We start from the raw sequence: 24,075 nt of genomic DNA, 5'->3' as shown, positions 1-24,075 counted from the left end.
ACAAGAAGGTTCAGCGAAGCGAGGCTCAGCGTGACAGATATGGAGGTGGTTAAACTGACATTACGATATGTGTAACCTCTCCAATTACTGGGGTGGCATCATGCCAGAACAAGCGTCAGCTGCTGAAAAATGTTAAAGATGCTTGTAAAATGTTCGCCTGTGCTCTATCTGAACTGTATCAAGAACCTGGACTGAACACGTGACAACAAAAGCACTTTCTCTCACCTTAGTAGGGCAAAACAATTGCGTGATGACCTGTCAAATTTTGTGTTATCATAACCTCGACCTTTGGATCTCAACAGGGGTTGGGTAAAACAAAATAAAAGAGGGTATATTTGATGTTGCCTCATGTCCTTGTTGTAATTACAATCACATTTATGTCAATTGTTTGTGCCAGGGTCTAACTGTAGGGCTCAGCAGCCATTTCTGGAAGGCAACTGTCAGCTGTCAGGGTGCTGCGGTGTGAAAGAGGCCCAATCAATAAAAACGGTCGCGCTTATGCAGATTTGAAGAGATGGTCTGACAGGGTTTTCCACAAGTTGCCGTTGTGAAGACAGCGAGGAGCTTGGCTGGGCGTGAAAAACAAGTCAGCATCCCTGTCTTGTCACATCATCCGTGAATTAAACGGGCTGTCACCACGCGAGCGGCGTCAATGTTAACATATTTAACTGTCAGACCAGCTGTGAAATGCGTAGCGGCGATAGGATGCTAACAGGTGCGGCGCGACATTTGGGAAGCCTGCGAGCTGAGCGAAACACTTTGAAATGATTTAAACCCATCTTTCGTTGTGTCATCACATTTGTTGCTCGTGAGCTGAGATGTGATGTGACATGACGAGGCACTGTCTCATTAAGCTCCATGAGGTGAATGTCATCCTTTTCAAAATGTTAATTCCAGGCATTTTTAGCCTGCAAAAGCCAGCCAAAGTGACATGAACCCAATGTAGTAGTATTAGTCAAGTTGGACTTCATGAAGCCAAACAATTTGACGGGTATGTTTACACGGAATTGCTTTTTTGGCTGGGGACGAGATCTTTCGTACTTCCCAGTAAGAAGTCGAAAACATCCTCCGTAGGCATGGACCGCTGTCAGATTCTGACAGTATGATAATTTTTCAAAATAAATTCTACATATAGTACAACAGTAAAAGGACTTTGTAGAAAATGAGTATCTCGTTCTAGCGCTTTGTGAAGCAACGTCAAAGCGGAAACGAGCTAATGTTAGCAATGCTAGTTATCTGCATTATATTTACAGGATTTCAGCAGTTCTAGACTCGCAAAATTGAATTTGTAGAGTGATGGTTGGGGCTCTCGTAATGGCTGGCACCCTCGTCGAAATGCAAAATATTTGCAAAATTGCCATTTGGCTTCAGAGGTAATAACTTAGCATATGGTTGGAAATGAGAGCGAAGTCTACAAGCTACACGTCACCATTGATTTAAAGATGTATTAGACATCCAAGTCCAAGATGATGTCATCATCTGGAACTGTCCGTTCCTTCCACCAGTTCTTTCAAGAAGTTGTCAGCCAATCATCATTTTGGAGCCATCTGGACCTCGTTCTAACTTTAGTTTCTTGGCTTTCTAGCGATTGGCGAGCCGGTGAGGCTGGAGTGGTTCAATCCTCAGGGCGAGCGCATTGCGGGCTCCAAGCGGATGGCGCTGCACACGGAGACGTCGCGATCCCGGCTCATCATCTACAACGCCATTGTGGAGGACGCCGGCATCTACCGCTGCCAGGCCACTGAAGCCGGTGGCCACACGGCAGAGGCCTCAGTGGTGCTGGAGATCTACCGTAAGCGCCACACATTGCACGCATTTCTGCGTTTGCTGCGCAGATCGTGACATGAAGATATAATGCCCTTTAAACACGCTGGCTAATAATCACGGTGCAGCTCGATAAATCTGCATATCTTTGTGATTTAGAAGCCGTTTTATGTGCGCGTGTAGGATAATGTGCGTGTGTGTGTTTTCCCTCTGTGTCTTGTAATTAAAGTATAATGACTTGGAGCCACACCATGGGACTCTGATCCTGCCAGGCATAATGAGGGATATGCCATTGGGGCCAAGCTTCTTTGCTGACCCAGCACCATTTCCCAGCAAGAACGTCACGTTACGAGGCACAAAGGAAGGGAGGAAGTGGAGTGTTGTTCAGTATTTACTCTGACAATTCCATCGTCTCGTTAAAGATAACTTGGAATTGGCCGCGCATTTGTGCTGTAGAGGCGACCTGATCTAGGACTTCAACTTACAAGGTTTTTGTCCTTTTCAAGGGAAGGAACAGGACATTGTAGTAGCATCGTTTACAAGTGTGAGGGCCTGTACGTTTCATGGAAGTCACCTGTCACCTTTTGTGATTGAGATAAATTGAAACATTTCTAACTGTTTTTTTTTAACAGTTGAGGATTAATTGTATTATTCTCTCAACCGATTCTGGAAACTGAAGTGTTGGGATTCTTTTTTTGTTATTGCTGATTTTAATTTGTGGTATTGATAGAAGTTTCCGTCTATATTTTGAAATTCTTGAAGCGAGTTTTCATTTTCCATATGCGCATTATTTTAGAACAACTCATGCAATTACATTTTGTTCCCATGTGCTGAAATGAAACGTTATTTTGTTAATCATGAAAGCAGGTTTACGCCAGATCAGGGAAAGGTGGATGGAGTTATTGGGTTCCTGAAACAGTGACGCGAGTCAAGTCAAGTCACACACTTGAAGGCTGTAAGCTGTCCAAATGAGCAACTGTACTACTAACTGTAGTAACAGTGATGTTTTATCACTGCTATAATGTCTTCACAAGAAATTGCAAATAAACAAGGTCAATTTTGAAAAAAAGTGCCGGCGATGGACATGTGGGTCCAGTTACAAACATCCAGTTGCCTCAAAGACTAAAGGCAGCTCTCTTTCCAACTTTCTGCGTTATTCTGTGACTTTTGAGGCATGTCTTTGGTCAACGTCTGGGTCGTTCATTTTCCTCTGTTCAAGCGCTTTCGAGTCTAAAAGTCGACGCTTCATCATCACTTAGTACTGACCGAGTACTTAATATCTGTGTTTTGCAGTATTGTGTTGGCAATGTTAATATGTAAAGGTGACATGAGGAACTCACTTGAACATACAGTACGCACACACAAAGTCATGATAATGTGTGGTCTCCTTTATCATCCTCTTCCACTGAGCTGTTAGGGGAGACATCACAGGCTCAATCTCACCCGACGTTGCCAGCTCCAACCACCCAAAAAAAAAAAAAAACTGTTTCCATAGCAACCAGCCATCACTCGCTCCAGCCCTCGGCGTACATCGACATGAAAGTCTGCCTGAAGCTTCTGCCGGCAACAGGCCGGCGGGACGCTGCACAGTGTTGCACATGAAATTCCTTGCCGGCGAGAGGAAAAGTGTCAACATCCTGTCCGGAGGAACTGACAACTCCACGGCCGCTTCTAATCATGCTGCCCTGACTGGCACCCGCGTCCAGCAAAGAAACCTGGCCTGGTGTACCTCACACAGAGGTGGAGAGACATTGGATTGGTTGATATTAAAATTAACAACTGTGAGTGAACTGGGCCTGTGAAGATGGGACAAACTCAACTGAGAAAAACTGAATCGCTGATCGTGCTATCAGACTTACAACCAAATGGATGTCTCTGGATAAATTACGTTTTTCACCTCGCCAGTGCCATTTGTGTCTCTGAAGGGGAGGATCTTTCCCTCTGAGGTTCCTCTCGTCTGGAGGATGGGGATGCAAAGAAAAAGAATGAGCGTTTGAGCCTATAAACAGCAACACAAGCAGCATAGAAGAGGAAGAACATGATAGATAAATCAGAAGAAAGCACTCGAATGAATGACAAATACACGCGGTGGCTTGAAGTTAATGACAATACCGACGTGCCAGGCACGTGTGCAGGTGAACGATGCAGTCGGAAGGAAAGCAGCTTGACATAAATCAAGCAGCAAAATGCTAATCATGTAGCCTGGTAATGGAGAAGACTAATAGGGGAGCATTGCTTGATGTATGTGTGACTTCCAAATGCAAGTCACAGGTGATGGCAGGCGGTTGCCTCGTAGTGTCTGGATCAACCTCAAGTCCAGATCAGGAAAGCCTTGTGGTGTCACAAATGCCTAAAAGTCATTCAAGTGTTTCCAAGACAAAAAAGAAATGTACTGTACTCTATGTATTAGTGGTCACCCTAAAGCCCCAAACGCCGTTTGTATTGACAGTAACGAAAGACACAACCGAATCACAATTACCCCTTGTACTATTCCGAAATGTTAGTCCCAAAAAATTAGAAATCCGATTTGATGATTTGAAACCGGTAGAGAGTTTAGAATGGCTTCCCTTTCTGTAGCTTGGCCACAGGTAGAATGCCGGGTCTGTTTTGCACTCATCAGTGCCATAAACCCTTGTGGGCCGGACCGAGCTGCCCTCCGAGCCTCTGTCGTCATCTTTTATGCTGTGCTGGAAAAACTTTCTCGCCCCCTCCAGCGATGGCTCCTTTTCGACTTCTGTGGTGGCGCTTCCATGTTATCCAGCAGCTCATTGAAGCTTGGCTCAGTGTAAGCCTCCTTCGACGGCGAGGAAATTGTTGCTTTTTTTAAACAAACTTAATGACGAGCTAGGTGAAGCTACATTGCGAACATGTGCAGAAGCCATGAGCACGAAATCAAAATGGCAGCGCCCATAAAACAACAGAGGTTGCAGCGTTGCAACTCTTGTCAGAATAAAGTAAGAAGTATTTTATTCTTTGATTGTTTTTGATTTGAATGAGGAAATCTTAACGGGGATTCGCGAGTGAATCCGAATCGCCACTGATTCGTTCGTAGCTCTAGTACGTATGTGCACAAGGGTTCGTTCATCTTTCAGGGGCAACCAAGCGGCCAAACCCCCCCCCCCCCCCATCCCGAATGATAAATGATTTTTGCCCAAATACTTTCATCCAATGTATGTGTAAATGAGCTTTCCCTTAGCAGCAGTTTCACAATATTCACACTCATCTTTTTTCATTTGGTTTTTGTTTGAAAACAAAGTCAACTTTTGCAAGATGAACCTAATATTTTACCTGATGATGAATGTTGCCAATAAACCAAACAAAACGTGTTTGATCTTTCAGAGAGGCTGACTTTTCGGGACGTTCAGTCGCCGCAGGAGTTCCGCTATGGCGAGACGGCGGAGGTGATTTGCGATGTGATTAGTTCGCCGGTGCCGGAGGTCGTGTGGACCTACAAGGGCAGGGAGATCGCTGAGGAGCACCACAGTAAGTTTAGACGAAGCCTGTTTGGGGTTTACAAGTGGTTCTGAAGTGTACCGTGATGTTTGATGGAAACACAACTACATTTGGGTGGTGGTTAATGTTAATGTAGCTCAATGTAAGGGAGTAATGGTTGCATTTCTTCACAAAGATAACAGAAATAAAAAAGTATGTTGTAATAACGCTGACAAGTACAATTATATAATATCCAAAAAGTTCCCTTGATTTAACGGACTAATAGGGGAGGGGGCTTTTTTGTGGCTATATGCACCCCATATTATTGTACAGTATAAACTTGTTTTGCGCATTTTTCATGACTTAAAAAGCCCAGTACAGTGCAACGTTATTGTAAATTAAAAAAATGTTTGAAAAGTTGAACATTTTAACCAAACTTACCACGCTGGTGTGCTTGTTGTCGTAGTGACTAGTCGAGCCGGAGATAAATAGACTCCTGCCATCGTGGCCGCCACGTCGATGCATTGTTGAATGTGGCCACATTCAACATGGCCGCCACATAGGCACGGTGTATATCTGTGTCCCAGTCCCTGGAAACTATTTTTGGACACATGTACTGACGAGACAGTCCGTTACTTCCGTTATCCGTTAAATCGGGGTCCGTTTAATTCAGGTTCCACTGTAATTGTAAGGGAGTAAACGTAGCTCGTTACAAGCCATCTCTGATGAATGCACACAATCATACCTGTGATTTATTCAAATGCATAATAACTGCTTTAAATAATGGAAATATAATGAATCCGAGGTCAAACTCACGATCATGACATCTATATTGTGTTGTACAGGCAAAAACATATTTGCTATCACTGTCAGCTTTTGGGGTGGCATCACACAATTAGTGTAAAAGTTAATCCATTAGATAATCACTAAGAACTCCAGATTTTTGTGTGACCTTAGTGTGGTTTTTGTGTATTTTTCAAACTCCGAATTGTACAACAGCTGCCATGTTTGACTTGAGAGGTTCCCCTCAATGTCTAGTCTAACACACACATCAAAGGTATTTGGTGTAGAGAAATACTATAGTGTCGATGCCACCACAACGGCAGTCTGGCAACTTTATCAGGTAACTGTGCTATAAAGAAGATTGACCGCGAGAGGAGTGTGGCAGTTGGTTTGTTTTTGTTTTTTTTGCAGTTTTCATACACATGCTTATCAGGCTTCTCTTGTTTTTCTGTTTCTTTGCTTGTTTTTCCCTTGTGCGGTACAGGCAGGTTCAAGGTGCTGACAAACAACAGCCTGCAGATCCTCCACGTGACCAAAGCGGACGAGGGCGTGTACCGCTGCGAGGCCAGCGTGGAGGCTCGTGGTGAGATCGACTTTGTGGATATCGCTGTGGTGGTCAACGGTGAGTTAGATAAGGTTATCAGAATCAGAATCAGAATCAGAATCATCTTTATTTGCCAAGTATGTCCAAAACACACAAGGAATTTGTCTCCGGTAGTTGGAGCCGCTCTAGTACAACAGACAGTCAATCTACAGAACACTTTGGGGACATCAAGACATTGACAAAAAACAATTGTGCAAAAAGATGCAGAGTCCTCTAGCACTTAGAGCAGTTCGAACGACTAATATGGCAATAGTCCGGTGCAATGACCGTTGTGCAAAGGGCGCCGAGACTTCAAGGACTGTATGCGATTTAAAGTGACGAGTAGCGCGATCATCAGGGACAATGTCGGTTGTGCAAATGTTACAGATACTCCTCAATCGGTGTGCAAATGGAGCAGATGCTACTCTGGCAGGAGTGGCCAGTATATGCAAATAGTGCAGCGTGGCGAGACGACTACAGTGAGTGCACGAGTCATACATAATTGGCCCCACACAAATGTGACAACCAACTCAAGTCAAAAAAATTCCAGCTTGTTGTAATGGAATTATAGGTTAGGTGTTTAAGAAGTTGATCGCAAGAGGGAAGAAGCTGTTGGAATGTCTACTAGTTCTAGTTTGCGTTGATCGGTAGCGCCTACCTGATTATGGGCGCTCGTTTTGTGTGATCGGCATCAATCCGGGGTGGGGTTAGACCGGTGTCGCTAATTTCGTAGACCGGCGCAACCCGGGCGGATCCGAAAGCGGGTGCGTTTCCAGCCGACTTCGTTTGCCGCCAATGAAAGCGGCTCATCTCGTTCCTGCAGCGCAATGACAGTCTCCACCGAGAAATCTCTGTGCGGAAGAGGACGCTGCGTCATCGCAGCGATCCATGTGTGAGTGGCGCTTTTGGCCGATGTGGCAACAGACAGTGTGAGCCGGTATCCTTATTAAATACACAATGAGCTGCGGATAACCACTGGTGACTTCAATATGTCCGCGAACCTCATACAGTATATCTGTCTGCCTGTGTCCAGATCAAATTCAGCAAAGTTGCGTGAGACCAGCGGTTTAGCCTGCGGTAGCAGTTAGGCATACGTTTTGACCCGGTCAAGTTCCGTATCAATCCTGTTCTCTCACCTACAAATCCCTCCATGCACTTGCCCCCCAGTACCTTTCAGACCACCCATACAGCACATCCCAGGACCTGAGGTCTTCTGACTCCGGTCCCCTCTCCGTCCCTCGCGCCCGCCTGCGTGAACGTCCACTGTCTCCCCTCTGAGATCCACTGGACAAAAACAAAAACTGAAAACGCACCTCTTTCGCACAGCTTTGGATCTTTCGTGTCCTTTGTTCTATTTTTGTCTGTCCTACTTGTGTAAAGCTGCCTTGGGTTCCATGAAAGGCGCGATATAAATCTAAATAATTATTATTACACAGCCATGCGCATGTCCAGGGAAACTCCCTCTGCTGCCCCAGAATGCCTAGTTTGGCGCAGACTGTCTGCCGAATAGGCAAATGTTTCTCAACAAATGGCAGTCATCTCCAAGAACTAAGCTTCACAGTCAAAAACGTGAAGCTCAATAAACGTTTTAATCATGTACATTCACACAGCTGTAGCAAACCACGACGACGGGAAACACAAGTAATTCAAACGCAAGTAACGTGACAAGTGACTCTCACACTTCGTCAAGCTTAAGGGAGCAGGCAAACCTCTGGTGTAAACAATTTCAAAATAAAAGCACGCATTTCAAATCAAATACACACGGCCGCATTTACGCTTAATCGCAAAGCTAATGGTCGACAGAGGGGTCGTTGACGTCGGTGTCCCCGACGGGGTGGGCTGGTTCAATGTTGCTCGCCATTTAAAGTGGGAGGCGCTCGCTGATTGATTTGTGACACATTATGACGGCCGAGACACAACGAGACACTTCACTTTGCCCCTGCCACTATCACTTTAACGTCAGCATGTGGTAGTTACAAATCGTCACTGTATATAAATCGTCACTGTGTATATATATATAAATCGTCACTGTGTATATATATATATATATATATATATATATATATATATATATATATAAATGCACAAAAATGAGCAGAGACGCATGAACTAAGATGAATCTGCGTCTGAGGACGCAATGCTATGGATTAAAATAGCAGCTCAGTTACAGAAAGTTAAATGGAATTCGTTCCAAAGCCGATTGCCACCGCGAACATTTGAATTCAACTACTCGGTGTGCTTTTATTAATGTCGCTTTACTTGGCACTTTTTCTTAACCAACTGGAAACTTGACTGGCAGTATATTGCCTGTTAAGGCATTAATGATTATTTATACCCCTCTGCCAAACGTTTCATATTTGTTCAGTGCAATTATTGTGAACAGAGACTGATATTATTTTATTTATCTAAGATGTTTTATTTGTTATACTACATTACAATGCCAATGTTCAATATATTCTTTGAGTTAATTGTTCTTAAAAAGGATGAATTATTATGCTCTAATATCACTATATCAGTGTCATTAAAAACAACAATACTATTGTTTGTCGTGATACTTTTGGGAAAATATATCGTCCTAAAAAAATTGAAATAAAAAACTAAACACGTCATATATTGAGCAAGAGAGAGAGCAATGGATAACAGAAAAATATTGAACAGTGTAAAAAAAAAAGAGTAACAACTGTTATAAAAAGCTGCAAAATAGCTGGCACAGCAAAGCAAGAACCGTGCTCTTCACTGTAAAAAGCGAATTTGCGGCTCAACTTAAAAAAACAAGTAACCTGGCTGCCTTCAAATTTTGAGTTAAGAGAGCTCAGGATTTCTAGTTCTTTACACTTTACATGTAAGTTGATGCCACTTACAATAATAAGTGAAATTGATTCATATGAAAGTGATAAACAGTGAACTCAACTTGATATTCTAAGTTCTACTAACAAGGAATTTTAAGGAAATCTAAGTTGAATGAACTAAATGCCTAGTTGGGGTGACGTTGCATTACACGTCCAACCGACAAACATCTATTTCTACATTTGTTTCTCAAACAAGGAAACATAAGCTTTTAGTTGAATCAACATAAAATTTTAAGGCAGCCAGTAAAAGTTGACCTCACTGACAATATAAAGTGTGATCAATACCTCCAAATCACATTATTTGTCAGGTCAACTATATCACTTATTTTCTAAAATGACTGAGTGTAATACATAAAGACGTGACTTTTCTTTTTTATTTTTTTTTTAATTTTTTTATTTTTCCAAATAACATTTGATCACAAATCTATGAATTCATAAAACAATGAAAATATACTTAAAAACATAACTGTTGCAAATTTAGAGGTGCTTTGAACAGCTGCACTCCAAAAATGGTGAATGTTTTTTAGAAGTATCTGAATCTTACAATGCAAGTAATGTCTATCAGAATCAGAATCATCTTTATTTGCCAAGTATGTCCAAAAAACACACAAGGAATTTGTCTCCGGTAGTTGGAGCCGCTCGAGTACGACAAAAGACGGTCAATTGACAGAGAACGCTTTGGAGACAGAAAGACATTGACAAAAAAAAAAAAAACAGTCACTGAGCAGTAAAGGGTTGCGAGTTATCTGGTAATGCCGGTACATTTTATTTTATTTTTTTATTTTTTTGACAACTGTGCAAAAAGATGCAGAGTCCTCTAGCACTTAGAGCAGTTCGAATGACTAATATTGCAATAGTCCATTGTGCAAAGGGCGCTGAGACTTCAAGGAGTGTATGCGGTTTAGAGTGACGAGTAGCGCGATCATCTGGGACAATGTCGGTTGTGCAAATGTTACAGATGCTCCTCAATCAGTGTGCAAATGGAGCAGATGCTACTCTGGCATGAGTGGCCAGTATATGCAAATAGTGCAGCATGGCGAGACAACTACAGTGAGTGCACGAGTAATACATAATTGGCCCCACACAAATGTGACAACAAACTCAAGTCAAAAAATTGCCAGCATGTTGTAATGGAATTATAGGTTAGGTGTTTAAGAAGTTGATCGCAAGAGGGAAGAAGCTGTTGGAATGTCTACTAGTTCTAGTTTGCATTGATCGGTAGCGCCTGCCTGAGGGAAGGAGCCGGAAGAGCCGGTGACCGGGGTGCGGAGGGTCCGAGAGGATTTTGCACACCCTTGTCTTAGTTCTGGGAGTGTGCAAGTCCTCAAGGCTGGGTAGGGGGAAACCGACAATCCTTTCAGCAGTTTTGATTGTCCGTTGCAGTCGGAGTTTGTCCTTTTTTGTAGCAGCGCCAAACCAGACTGTGATGGAAGAACACAGGACTGATTCGATGAGCGCTGTGTAGAAATGCTTCAGCCGCTCCGGTGGCAGGCCGTGCTTTCTCAGGAGCCGCAGGAAGTACATCCTCTGCTGGGCCTTTTTGAGGACGCAGTTGATGTTGGTCGCCCACTTCAGGTCCTGAGAGACTGTAATTCCCAGGAACTTGAAGGTCTCGACGGTTGACACAAGGTAGCTGGACAACGTGAGGGGCAGCCGTGGCGAAGGATGCCTCCTGAAGTTCACGATCATCTCTACCGTCTTGAGCGTGTTCAGCTCCAGGTCGTGTCGGCCGCACCGCAGCTCCGGCCGCTCCGCTTCCTGTCGATATGCAGACTCGTCACCGTCCTCGATGAGGCCGATGACAGTGGTGTCATCTGCAAACTTCAGGAGTTTGACAGTCGGGTGCACTGCCAACATCCATGAAAACGTTCTGGATTATCTCAAAGATGTATTTCAGTCCCTTTGGATCGTCAATGTTGAGACTATACAAGAGGCCAATTAGGACAGCAAAGGCATTTGGAGCACTTTTTAGCCGACGGATGATGATTTTGTCCTCCAGTATCACCGTACCATCCAGAATGTCTGTGAGCATGTCGCCATCTTCAGCTTCTCCGGTCACGAAGAGTCGGCCTACGTCGACCCCTCTTGCTATTTCCTTCTCCGGATCAGAAGCCTTAAAATAGAAGGTGAAAACACAAGAATCAGGTATCCACATTGAAAGATTCTAGTCCGCTAATGATCTGCAAATGAAGGCAAGGCCCCTATTTGTATGGCCTGTTTTTACAAACGGTTTGTCTCAAAGGGGTTGACACGGCATCAACGCATCGTCTGACCTAAGACCCTCTTATCGACAGGAAAAAACAAAACACGCTTACCTCTCTGTCTCTTTTTCTGTTGCTGCCTGCACTGCTGTTGTTAACACACAGGCGGGTTGTCCCGGGGACTTTGGCAGGGGCTACTCATATTTAATTGAGTCAACTCAGAAATCTGAGTTACCTGGACTGCAGTCTCTGATTTAACTGAGGCACCAATAATTTAGGTGCTTTTAGTTGGACTGATTCAGAAAAATGAGTTGAGGTAACCAAAAAGCCAAATTCATTTTTACAGTGGAGCGGAGGATTACTGTATCTGTATTTTGGGATAATAAGTGGCAGGCAGCCGTTGTTCCAGGGCTCCTTGTTTCCACGCGTGCATCCTGGAACTCCAATTTCAAGTGTAAAATGATCTGTGTCTGTGTGTGTGTGTGTCTGTGTGTGTGTGTGTGTGTGTGTGTGTATATATATATATATATATATATATATATATATATATATATATACATATATATATGTATGTATATATATATATATATATGTATATATATATATATATATATATATATATATACACACACACACACACACACACACACACAGTGGGTACGGAAGGACTCCAAGATGGTGAGAAATAAGATTCTCTCGTCTGATGAGACCAAGATTTTTGGCCTTAATTCTAAGCGGTCACCTGTCCAATGCAGTCCCAACAGTGAAGCGTGGTGGTGGCAGCATCATGCTGTGGGGGTGTTTTCCAACGGCAGGGACTGGACGACCGGTCGCAATCGTAGGAAAGATGATTGCGGCCAAGTACAGGGATCTCCTGGATGAAGACCTTCTCCACAGCGATCCGGACCTTAGACTGGGCCGAAGGTTCACCTTCCAACAAGACAAGGACCCTAAGCAGACAGCTAAAAAAAAACAAAGAGTGGCTTCAGAACAGCTTTGTGACTGTTCCTGAATGGCCCAGCCAGAGCCCTGACTTAAACCCAATTGAGCATCTCTGGAGAGACCTGAAAAGGATCTGCAAGGAGGAATGGCAGCTGATCCCCAAATCCAGGTGGGAAAAACGTATTGCATCATTCCCCAAAAGACTCATGGCTGTATTAGCTCAAAAGGGTGCTTCTCCTAAATACTGAGCAAAGGGTCTGAGTACTTATGGCTGTGGGACATTTCAGTTTTTTCTTTTTTAATCAATCTGCAAAAATTTCAACAATTCTGTTTTTTTCTGTCAATATGGTGTGCTGTGTGTACATGCATGTGGGAAAAAATGAACTTAAATTATTTTAGCAAATGGCTGCAATATAACAAAGAGTGAAAATTTTGAGGGGGTCAGAATACTTTCCGTACCCACTGTGGATGGATATACATATATATACATATATATATATATATATGTATATCCATCCAGCCATCCATTTTCGGTACCGCTTCATCCTCACAAGGGTCGTGGGCGTGCTGGAGCCTATCCCAGCTATCTTTGGGCGAGAGACGGGGTAAACCCTGAACGGGTTGCCAGCCAATCGCAGGGCACATAGAAACAAACAACCATTCGCACTCACATTCACACCTACAGGCAATTTAGAGTCTTCAATCAACCTACCGTGCATGTTTTTGGGATGTGGGAGGAAACCGGAGCTATATTATTTATATATATATATATATATATATATATATATATATATATATATATATATATATATATATATATATATATATATATATATATGTATATATATATATATATATATATGCCTGGTATGTGGACAAAAATAACCACATAGAAATAATGGGAACCTCAATTAGTGGCGTATATTTGTATGGAGAAGTGCAGCCTGGCCACGAGTGTACACAAGCAACGAGAGAGGCTCAAGGACGTTAAGCACTTTTATCAATCAGCTGTGGACTCTGGAGCTAGAGGATGTAAAATAAACAAAGTGATGGAAGGGGGAAAAAAGCAGGGACACAGTGTTGCTTGTTGACCCTGGCGTCTCGGAAGAGGGATGAGGACCGCAGCTCCGCAGCTCCGCAGCTCCGCAGCTCCTGGCCCTCCGCCTACATTGGGAACAAAACTGCATTCAAATCAATCTTCTTGACGCGATCGCACCTCAAAGGTTTGGAGGAGAAGTCAAGTGGGCATGTAAAAACAAAAACACACGGGAATGCGTGCGTTATTTATGGGGGGGGGGGTCCGGTTCTGGGCCATAAATACTGTATTCATACCTCTGTTGATGAGAGAATATTGTTTTTTGACATGTGAATACAGTGAACATTGCTGAAGTGACCCACTGGAGGTGCATTTATAACGGCGGTGTTGTCTTGACGAGGAGGGCCAATCGACCCGAGGGCAAAACAGCTAACAGGCTGCAGAACTCCTCGGGAAGGAAAAGCTGCAGTACGCCTTTCCTCCACTGCATTCAAAATGGAGAGGAACAGGCTCCGAGGTGACATTCATCAAGCGATTTGTTGAGGAATGCTCCTCCCGAGCAGTCATTGTTCAATCCGGGTTTAGAAGCCTGTCGCCGGTCTCGTTTGTTGCCATTAAGTGCACCTTTAAGACGCTTTACTGAGATCGAAAACAAACAACGTCAGTCAACGCAGGCGGTCGTCGGTGTGTTGGCAGAACGCCGGTGTGAAAATGTGCCCTGAGATACTCAAAACTTGTATCTTAAATCATCTTTCCCCATCGAAATGAATGGAAATGCCATTAATCCGATCCATCCTCCCTAAAAATGTTTTAGAAAGTTTTTATATTCAGGAAACTAGCACTCTATGATATTAGTGTCAAGATTTAAGTAGCTTGCGCATGAATAATTCATTGCGACTCCTTCTGGTGTGTGTGACTTGGCCACCTGGTGGCAGTATAATACTGTCACTGCTCGCTTGTCTGTATTGTTATATTGTATGTCTTCATGTGTTGCCAGGCCTTTGTGTTGAAATATCCCTCCCTTCCAGCGTCACATACCGTCGACGCTAGTTCCAGCCATGGTTTTTCCAATTACGTGTTATCATTAAGCTAGCTAGCGGCAGAGCTATGTTGCCATTTTAAATACACAATGAGTAATTATCTTGGATTTATGTTGATTTTGATGGTGAACATTAACCCGAGAGCCCAATTAATCAGCTTGAAGCCTCTTTTTGAAGATTTGTTCACGATGCCAAACTGCTGCTTGTTGTGAAGTGAGCACAGTTGAGTTGGCAATATTTTGTCCGCAATTAAAAAAACAAGCAAGCTCGGACGCCCAGTCGCTCGTATCGCCATGGTTGCAATTCATCGTTCAAACTTGCAGACAGTAATTAGGGAAGGTGGAATTTTGTTCCTAGCGAAATCGAGCATTGTCGGCCATTGTCGTCTTCCCGATCGCTCTTCTGTCCTTTCCGGACCCATTAAATAATTGTTAGCTTGCCGGCTAACATCGTGTATGCGTAATTTGACTCTTTTCAGCTGTCTGTCAAAAACAAACAAACCAACAAACAAACAAAACACTTGCACGTTAGTCATTTACATTCTGCTAACGGAATCATAACCACCGAACGAAGGTGTTCCAAATATGGACATGGACAAACAGGTTTGACCAAAAGGTCAAAAGCTCTGTGGCAACATCATCATCCAATGTTTGGAAGAAGTTCTCCTGGATTAAGGTCTGACCTAGTGATCTTTTACCTCGTGATTTACTGCATGAGTGGACAAAAATGTCCCACGTACACAAGTAGCAGCTGTTATTAGTTGCAAAGTGGGGATCAACTCGTATCTTCACGATCTTCACTTTCTGTGGGTATGTTGTCCCATTACTTTTGCCCATATAGTGTATGTTACATTCAGTGTCCCATTTAAAAGTCACTCCGCACCCTGTGGGACGCGATGTCGCTCCTTCTGTGTGCGATGACTTGTTTTGACAAGGTCCCACAATCCCCTCGAGAGCTCTCCCGACAGCGTTAAAAGCCTTCAGTACACCAAACGGCAGTCAGTGTGGATTTGCTGCTACACAACAAGCTCGCTGTTTTGGTTTTACACAATATTTTCCTCCGCTTTGACTTCTTGTGGGTTGAATGATAGTGTCCAAACATCGACGCTATGTACCGGCTTCCCTAGCCAACAATAAATCCGGTCGAGCTAGTAAATTTTCACTAAAAGAGGAACAAGTCCTCGTGCAGTGCGCCGGTGCACGTACTGTATGTGTCGGTCACATGGAGGTTTCTTTGCCATAATGAGCACGAGAAGGCTTGTTGATTTGGGGGGTGCCCCGGTAACAAGGTTGCTTAACATGATGAAGAATCAGGAGCACTCGGGAGCAAAAATCGATTGGCTTAGAAATCGATGGTTCGCACATCAGGCAGAAGCTTGAAAATTGCTACAATTGAAAATGACTCAAAGGGTTTGATTTTTGTTTGGACTGGTTTCATCCCAGGAGAGCTTTTGGTGTGTCTCGTGCGTACGACGGTGAACTCACCCCGACGTCCGCTCACAGAAATTCACAAAGATGATTCTCGAAGTGGAGTAGTAGTAGTAGCAGCACTAGTAGTACCAAAGTAAAGCTCAATTCCTGTAGCTGCACCTTTATCGAGATCCCTTCTATAATGTCACGGGTACTTCTTTGGTCCGTGTGCCACCTCGCCGCAACATTCTGTGGAATTTGCTTTTGTATTTTTGGTGTAGTCCTACTCACTGTATGTGTCCTATTATTAAATGTGACATTTTACCCTAACAAAGTGAAAAAGGGACTTAATGCCACATCCGGTGGTGAAGTTAAACTATTTGTTGAGTATTTTTCTGATTAGCTCTACCATACCGTTGATGTTGTTTAAAACCCCCAAAGAGAATCAATCGATCTACTTTCATTTAAAGCCCAGTTAGTTTGAGGCAAATGTGCAAACGCGAGTAAAGATTTATTACAGTTCAAACCATGTTTTGTCCAGATGGATTCCATCTTGCACATTTGGCACTTTTGTTGCACTCTGCCTACTCTTCCGTGATGTCTTACGATGGCGTCCCCTTTCTGTGTGTCCACAGTCCCGCCGGTTCTGTCGGTTTCCCAACAGTCATTCAACGCCACCGCTGACTACCAGGAGTCAGTCACCTTTACCTGCATCACTTCTGGATCTCCCGACCCTCTCGTAACGTGGCACAGGTATCTCCGGAAATATTTTCCACTTTTAAGGAAACACAAACATTGACGCATCCCTCAAGATTTGCCAAGCAGCAGCTCCTGCAAAACAACGGAGCCACAGTATTTGCGATACTTCGTGGCGGTCAAACGAGGAGCTGTGCATTGCTGGTTCCAGATCGAGTCGATTCGCTTTTTTTTTTGGCTCTGAGGAATTTATATGCCAGCCTCGCACATCAGCCTCCCCAGCCGTACAGTAATAGCACACACGCTGCTGCGGGAGCGGGCAACACGTGCCCGAAGAGCACCTGACACCAGGCTGTCCGCTCTGCACCGAGCCGTGAGAAAATGAGCTCACAGACACCCGCCTATTGGCACCTGCGAGTCTATTGATGACAGTGAATCCGTCCTTGTTTCCTGCGGCGCACCCAATTATTCGATGCCAACGGGCCGTGACAGTGTCAGATTCATTTGAACCCTCTTAGCGTTGAACAGTTATACGGCTTCTTGATGTAATGCTTGAAAGCCGCTCGTACGTTTGATGTATGAAGAATTATGAACACTGTGCGATGATGGCGCATTATGGAGAAAAAGCATGTCAGAACTTGCTTCTTTGGATGACCTTGGGCATATCAAATTCTTCACTCAAAACAAATGGCTCTCACTAGCGCGCAAACCTCTGATAAGGATTCACTATTCTAATTTGGGATCGTAACAAATCATACATTTGCATTTCCTGCGTACGCCTGCATTTTGTCATGATGGTGCATTATTGAATAGTAACGATAGGGAAAATATTCCTCCATCTGCGTCCAAATTTAATGGGAAGCCAAACCCCTCCCCAAAGTCGGCCGGAATCCTCGCATCTCCAAAATCAGGATCTAAAATAATAAAACGCCATCTTGATTGAGTTACAGTTACAGAGCACTGCATCGTTCAAGTTGACATCGTTGTTCTTTATATTGCATGCACTTGACCGGTTCCTTCTGCACCGATAACAACTATCCATTTTTAACAAAACAGGCATACTCAGATGCATCTTACCGAACTAACTCTTTCCACTCATTATTGTGTAAAAAACACGCAGACTTTTTTTTTATCTTGAGGTGACAAAATGCCACACGGCGGCGTTGTACAACACTACTCAGACAGTTTGAGTGTCCAAAAGAGTTCCAAGATTTGTTCTCAAGCTATTTCCAACACTTCACTTTGGTTGACAGTCGGTAAAAATAACAGATGTGGGAGAAAAAGGGGGGAAAAAAATAGAATTTGCATGCAGTGCAGGGCATGCATCATCCTGATTACTAACAAATATCCACAAAACATAACCCCCTTTTCGCGCAAAACCTCCTGGCTAAACTTGATAACGGCAACGTGACGCTAAAGTGACCTTTAACCCCTTCCATTATGCACAACCGTTCAAGAATGCTGAAGAACAGAGACAGTCAAGTAATGCAGACTCTTGACAAACGCGAGGCATTTCACCTCTAAGTCACCGCCCCTTTTAGCCTCCCAGTTGCATTCCTCGTCAGCAGGACATTTGGCCTGGCCGCCTTGCATCCTGGGTAATGGGCTGCCTGTCAGTCAACATAATGACACCCACCGAGCCGCCTGTCCCATGCTGCCCGTGCCCGAGATGAGGCCCCCTCTTCATTTCCTCTTTGGCTCGCCAACGTTATTATTACTCGGCTTCGCTGCTTCCTCTGCTGACTTTCAATTATTTTGCTCACTCTTCCTGCAGGAGGCAATGCCACAGCGTTGCATTGTTTGTTTCGACTACACATTTCCCGCTTTCCCAATATCTACCTTGCTCATCGGCATGCAACACGTGACCCCCGCACAGAAGTCCATCAACATATTCTATACTTGGTTCTCTTATCACTTTTCAATTCAGTCGCACAACGGCTGAGGTTTAAAAAGAAAACAGGCCAGCTTCAGATTGAATGTTTGTCTTATCAAAGCCATCACATAAATAGGCAAAAATAAAAATGTCTTTTCCTACCTATTCGATTATTTTTCAGTAAGAGCTGCAACCTGTAAACACAAAGTTGTGTGCGCTCTGCTGTAAGGCAGTAGATTGCAATTTGGGACCGCTATGTTTGTTTATACACATTCACACGCGCGCACACACAGGCATTTAACATTTACGACACCACAGATGCAATATGAAAGCCGCACGACAAATTCTTCCTTGGGAAATTGGTGACAAAAACCTTTTCCCGGGAGTCAAAAGACAAGTGGGCTTAGGAAATCGAAGCCGCCTCACACCGTGACGCGAGCGCGTTGAAGATTATCCGGCCGCATTCCACACCACAGCCGAGGGCGGCAGCCTGCGGCCAAGTGGAGCCAATACACGTCAGCCTTGACAACACTGACACACTGCCTGAGCAGAGGAAGAAGATCTCTTCGGGTGACAGAGTTTGAGCAGTTGCAGCACGTGTGAGGAATTTGGATGGCATACAAAAATGCACGAACGAGAGATTCCTTCGAGGGAGACAATTTAGAGGTTGATTCTTTTGTTGCCTCAGCTCACTGTTGCGCTCGTGCAATGTATTTGCGCAGGAAAGGCCAGCGGTTGGAGCCATCGGATCAGTACATTGTGAGTCAACTGGGAGGGGGGCGGAGCATGCTCACCATCCGCAACATCCGTCAGGGGGACGGAGGCTTCTACTACTGCAAGGCCACCAACAAGGCGGGTTCTCAGGAGAGGGAGCTCTTCCTCAAAGTGTTCGGTGAGTCGCCGAGGCAAATGGAAAATGGCAGTAGCTATCGATGAAGGTGATGTATGTATATATATATATATATATATATATATATATATAGTATATGCTGTACTGCAGACCTTTTATTCGAAAAATTCAATGTACGTTCTCGTAGGTTCTTTTTTTTGCTGACAGATCAGTCCCATTGTGCACAAGCAGTTCATCGAACGTACGGACATTTCTGATGGCAGCCTCATGTTGGAAGGAGAGCTTGTTCTTCAGAATTCAGATATCAAATGAAGATGATAAAGGTGCGAGAGGACGGATGTGGCTGAGTTGCAATAAGGGCTTTGCCGTCGTATTTGTAAGTGGAAAGGGATCGCGACTATATTGGCAAAAGTCTTGGGTTGCTCCGCTTTATTAATGAGGCAGGCATACACCCGAGTTGTCCCTCAATCGCCACGACTAATTCCAAAGGATGCTCTTTGCGGCATGTTTGAATTTGTTGCACGCTAATAATAACCTTTTATTTTCATGATGCCATTTTAGGCAGCTACTGTACAGTATGTATACACAAAGCAGTTGAGCGCCTCTGTCTCACCGACATAAAGCAATAAGGTCAACTTTAATTAAGAGCAACTGATGCAGAAATAAGCTAACATGATATCATAGTATATGAGGTCAGATTGTTCTGTGATTCCGCTCAATGAGAAGAATATGCTATGCTGACGTTTGCTTTGGAAATCGACATCCAATCTCAATTTCGCATTCGTGTGGAAGCGAAGAGCCAAACATTGCAAATTCCCTACATGATTGTCCGAAGTAGCTCAGAAATATTCAAAGTCAGCAAAGAGTCAAAAGTCACAATGTATGCTGCTAAAGGATTTTCAGGGTTCCTTTATGAGCAATAACGGTGTTATCACTTTTTATACAAATATATGTAAATAGTGATTAAAAAAAAAAAGGGTAATTTCTTGCAGTATATTTTTTTTTTATGCTGGATAATGGACATCGCATTTTTAGATATTTATAATTCCAATATATGGATAAAAGAATTGGGGCGCACACCTTAATCTGCGGTGAGGTATCATCGCACCTTTTAATTTGGAGCGCTTCATCTTCCGAAACCCTTTTGGTGGGAACAGTTTGGGTCCGTTTCAGTTGCAACATGACTGTGCAACAGTTCGCAAAGCAAGGTCGATAACAGCAAGCAAGATAGTTTGTTTGACTTTGTTATGGAAGAGCCCTGACCTCCACACATCAACCTCAACACCTTTCGGTTGAACGATATAACGCAGAGACTGTCCGTGAGGCCCTCTTGTCCACCGGCAGCGACCTCAGACCTCAGAATATGTTCATCTGGATAAATGGGCAAACATCTCCGTGGACTCCAACATCTATTCGAAAGTCTACGCAGATGAATGTTGGTATCATAGCTGCAAAGGAAGACCGAAGGCATGTTTGCTTACATCTTCCTGCAGGTGCGATTGCAGGTTGTCCCAATACTTCTGTCCAGGAAGATTCAGCCTCGAAAAGTCATTCTTCACACTGTGGGGCCTGGCGTTTGTGATGGCGTGTTTTGAACAAGGTCCCACATTCCCTTTAGTGCTCTCCCAACAAGGTTAAAAGCAAGCAGTCACTACAGCAAACCCGCAGTGTGGACTTGCTGCTAGCCAGCAAGCCCCCCTTGTTGAGGACTTACACTATGTATGCTGATTGCTGAAAGATGGTGAATAAATGCTATCCATCATTTATACACAATGCCGCCTGCCCTTCACGTGCACCGTGTTTGCGCTCCTTATCTGGAGCTAGTGATCCCCCCAGCACGCTTGACACCACTTAGGATTGTGTCAGAATGGGATCACCCGGTGCTGGAGATGGTTGTCTTGCAAGGATGGTTCCTTGCGAGCAAAATTTGGTGCGCGTTTAAAGCCAGTAAAGGTCAAACGTGCGCAGCAGCAGAGGCAGGGTGGATGTATGCGAAAGGTAGAAATGTTTTATCTGTAAATCTGCAGAGAGTGGGCCAGAGGGTTTCCTCCTCGACTTGGCAGAAGCAGAAGCCTGTGATTTATAAATGATCAACAACTCAGCCATGCATCAATTGTATGTTTTTAAACCTGGCGGCGCTGCCTCCATCTCCACTTTCTGACTGGCACTCTCATCTTCTCTGACTTCTTTTTCATTTCTCCACCCGGCACGTCCTCCGTGGCTCCAGTCCAGCCCCACATCACACAGCTGAAGAATGTGACGGCGGTGGAGGGCAACGCCGCCATGATCTCCTGCATCGCCGAGGGCGAGCCGCTGCCGGACATCTCCTGGAGACGAGCCAGCGACGGGCGGACCTTTGTGGACGGAGACAAGGTAGAAACCGCCAGAAGGCCCATTTGGCACTGTATTTGTGCGCAATGTCGCAAATTACTTGAAAAAATATACTGGACTTGTTGTTTTGGCAATGTTATGACCACGTCTTTGTATTTCTCCTTTATACCTCCATCCATCCATTTTCTGTACCGCTTCCCCTCACGCGGCTCGCGGGCGTGCTGGAGCCTATCCCAGCTATCTTCGGGCGAGAGGCGGGGTACACCCTGAACCGGTCGCCAGCCAATCGCAGGGCACACATAAACAAACAACCATTCGCACTCACATGCACACCTAAGGTCAAATTAGATTCTACAATGAACCTGCCTTGCATGTTTTCGGGAAGTGGGCGGAAACCGGAATACCCGGAGAAAACCCACACAGGCACGGGGAGAACATGCAAACGCCACACAGGCGGGGCCGGGATTTGAACCCCGGTCCTCAGAACCGTGAGGCTGATGTGCTAACCCGTCGCGCACCGTGCCGCCTCTATACGCGTCTCATGAAATACAACCGGAAAAAAACGACGGAAAATAATGTGCTGCAAAATGTCTGTAGATTCACAGTCGCCCATTTTATTGTTGTCTGCAAAGGTGGAGTCGAGCCAACGGGACAGTTCTCGTCCTTCTCTTTGACTCCCATTACCCACTACGGCGCAAGCTAGGGTTATATCCCGGTGGGTGGTAAACATTAGGGTGTTGTTGTTTTGTTGTTGTTGTTGTTGTCCAGCGTGGTTGTAAAATGACCTTACAGCATACCAATCAGTCAGTTACTCGCCTTGTGGCAAAACGGTTCCCGTCTCTGGACCTGAAGAAACCACTCGCCGATGTTGCGCCATGTGCCCGTGCAACACCTGCTCAGTCTCACCAATGTAGAGATGACATCACGGCACTGCAAACCAGCCACGCGGCGTACTGTTTTCAGGCTCGGGTGTAGTCACCATCGCCAGTGGTAGGCATCTTCTCTGTTAAGTCCTTTGAGGGTTCTGATAAAAGAGAACTGAAGAAGCTTTTTGGATTCGAGGTGAAACCTCTTCAACAAACAAGAACACTCCAATTGCCTTGATTCATCCTTTGCAGATTCTGGTCGCGCACAAGTCTATGCATTGTCCTCTTTTGTATTCATGAAGCATATTAAATGTCATTACATTCATGTCTATGTAGAGTAATTGAGTGCCTGCGTGTGTCTCGCCGGGTTGAATGCTAAAAGGAATCGTCACAGGTAAATGTCCTCATAAAGGTAGTCACGATCGTTCCCATCTGCCATATACATGAATTGTTGAAATTAGTGGCACCTTACACCACAAGTGCTCCTCATAACGTGTCCAAAAACAGATGCTGTTAATATTTATCCTCCGTAGTCGTCGATGATGTAGTCCTGTCACTTGGTTTGAACGCACAAGCCTCAAGCATGCTGTAACGCAGGACGTCAATGGCGAGAATGACCTCGTATTTACCATAAATATTTCAGCGCAAACACACGCATGGATTTACTTCTCTGTATTGTACATGCTGTGAAGCTGAAAAGCCTTTGCGTTTGTTGTGTATTTTTTGTTCTCAGCGCCCATTATTTACATTATGAACGGCGATACAAATTGCAAATCGAACGAGCAGCAGACGGACTACCTCGGGAAGGCGATTAGTATGAGAGGTGCTGCTGTCGGTTTTCAAACACACACAGTATGCACTTCCAACCCTTGCAGATGTCTGACGTACCAACCCAAAGAAAAAGAAAGAAAAAAAAACCTCACCGCATTGATAAATGAATGTGTGTGCTGTCTTGAACCACTTTGGCTGATAAATAACAAGCTGCAAATGCAATTATGGAAATATGACTGGAGCCCCACATACCCGAACACACACAAAGACAAACCGAGCATGTGGGACGCGAGGCGTGATGGATGAGCGCAGTCATTTAAGTTTAAGGCAGGACGTTCCTCTCTCAATTTGCTCTCCAATCTGCATAGCGACGCTGCTCCTCTGAGGGCCTCACGTAGCTTCATTCCACTCGCTTTGTCCTGTTTGTATTCTTCATCAAGCACCACCGACCTCCTTCAGTTGCAGGATGGAAGTTGGAGAAATGTTGCATTCCCACTTTTCTTGAACCATACCCCACCCTAACTTTTTTACTATATGGACAAAACTGATCTTGGACACCAACAGGAAGGGAACAATGAAAAGTGGCTGTGTTGTTTGATCGATGACTGCAGAATCTGTTGACTGAAGGTGCTGTCCAGATATGGCAGCA

The 24,075-nt window shown here is 44.4% G+C and overlaps 1 protein-coding gene across 7 annotated transcripts in view; it reads left to right on the top strand.

The window, feature by feature from the left end:
• LOC133412270 (neural cell adhesion molecule 2-like) overlaps positions 1 to 24,075 on the top strand; it is a 182,940-nt gene that overhangs the window by 123,667 nt on the left and 35,198 nt on the right. For all 7 annotated transcript variants that reach the window (XM_061695345.1, XM_061695343.1, XM_061695342.1 and 4 more), the window contains exons 3-8: positions 1,586 to 1,792; positions 5,104 to 5,247; positions 6,464 to 6,601; positions 16,675 to 16,792; positions 19,331 to 19,500; positions 21,686 to 21,831. In XM_061695345.1, coding sequence (XP_061551329.1) covers positions 1,586 to 1,792; positions 5,104 to 5,247; positions 6,464 to 6,601; positions 16,675 to 16,792; positions 19,331 to 19,500; positions 21,686 to 21,831 — 923 coding nt within the window. The remainder of the gene's footprint in view (positions 1 to 1,585; positions 1,793 to 5,103; positions 5,248 to 6,463; positions 6,602 to 16,674; positions 16,793 to 19,330; positions 19,501 to 21,685; positions 21,832 to 24,075) is intronic.

The sequence above is a fragment of the Phycodurus eques genome, chromosome 1, assembly GCF_024500275.1.
Source record: "Phycodurus eques isolate BA_2022a chromosome 1, UOR_Pequ_1.1, whole genome shotgun sequence".
In the NCBI taxonomy this organism is placed as follows: Eukaryota; Metazoa; Chordata; class Actinopteri; order Syngnathiformes; family Syngnathidae; genus Phycodurus; species Phycodurus eques.
The sequence above is the reverse complement of the archived record's forward strand: the minus strand, read 5'-3'. Positions and strand labels throughout refer to the sequence as shown.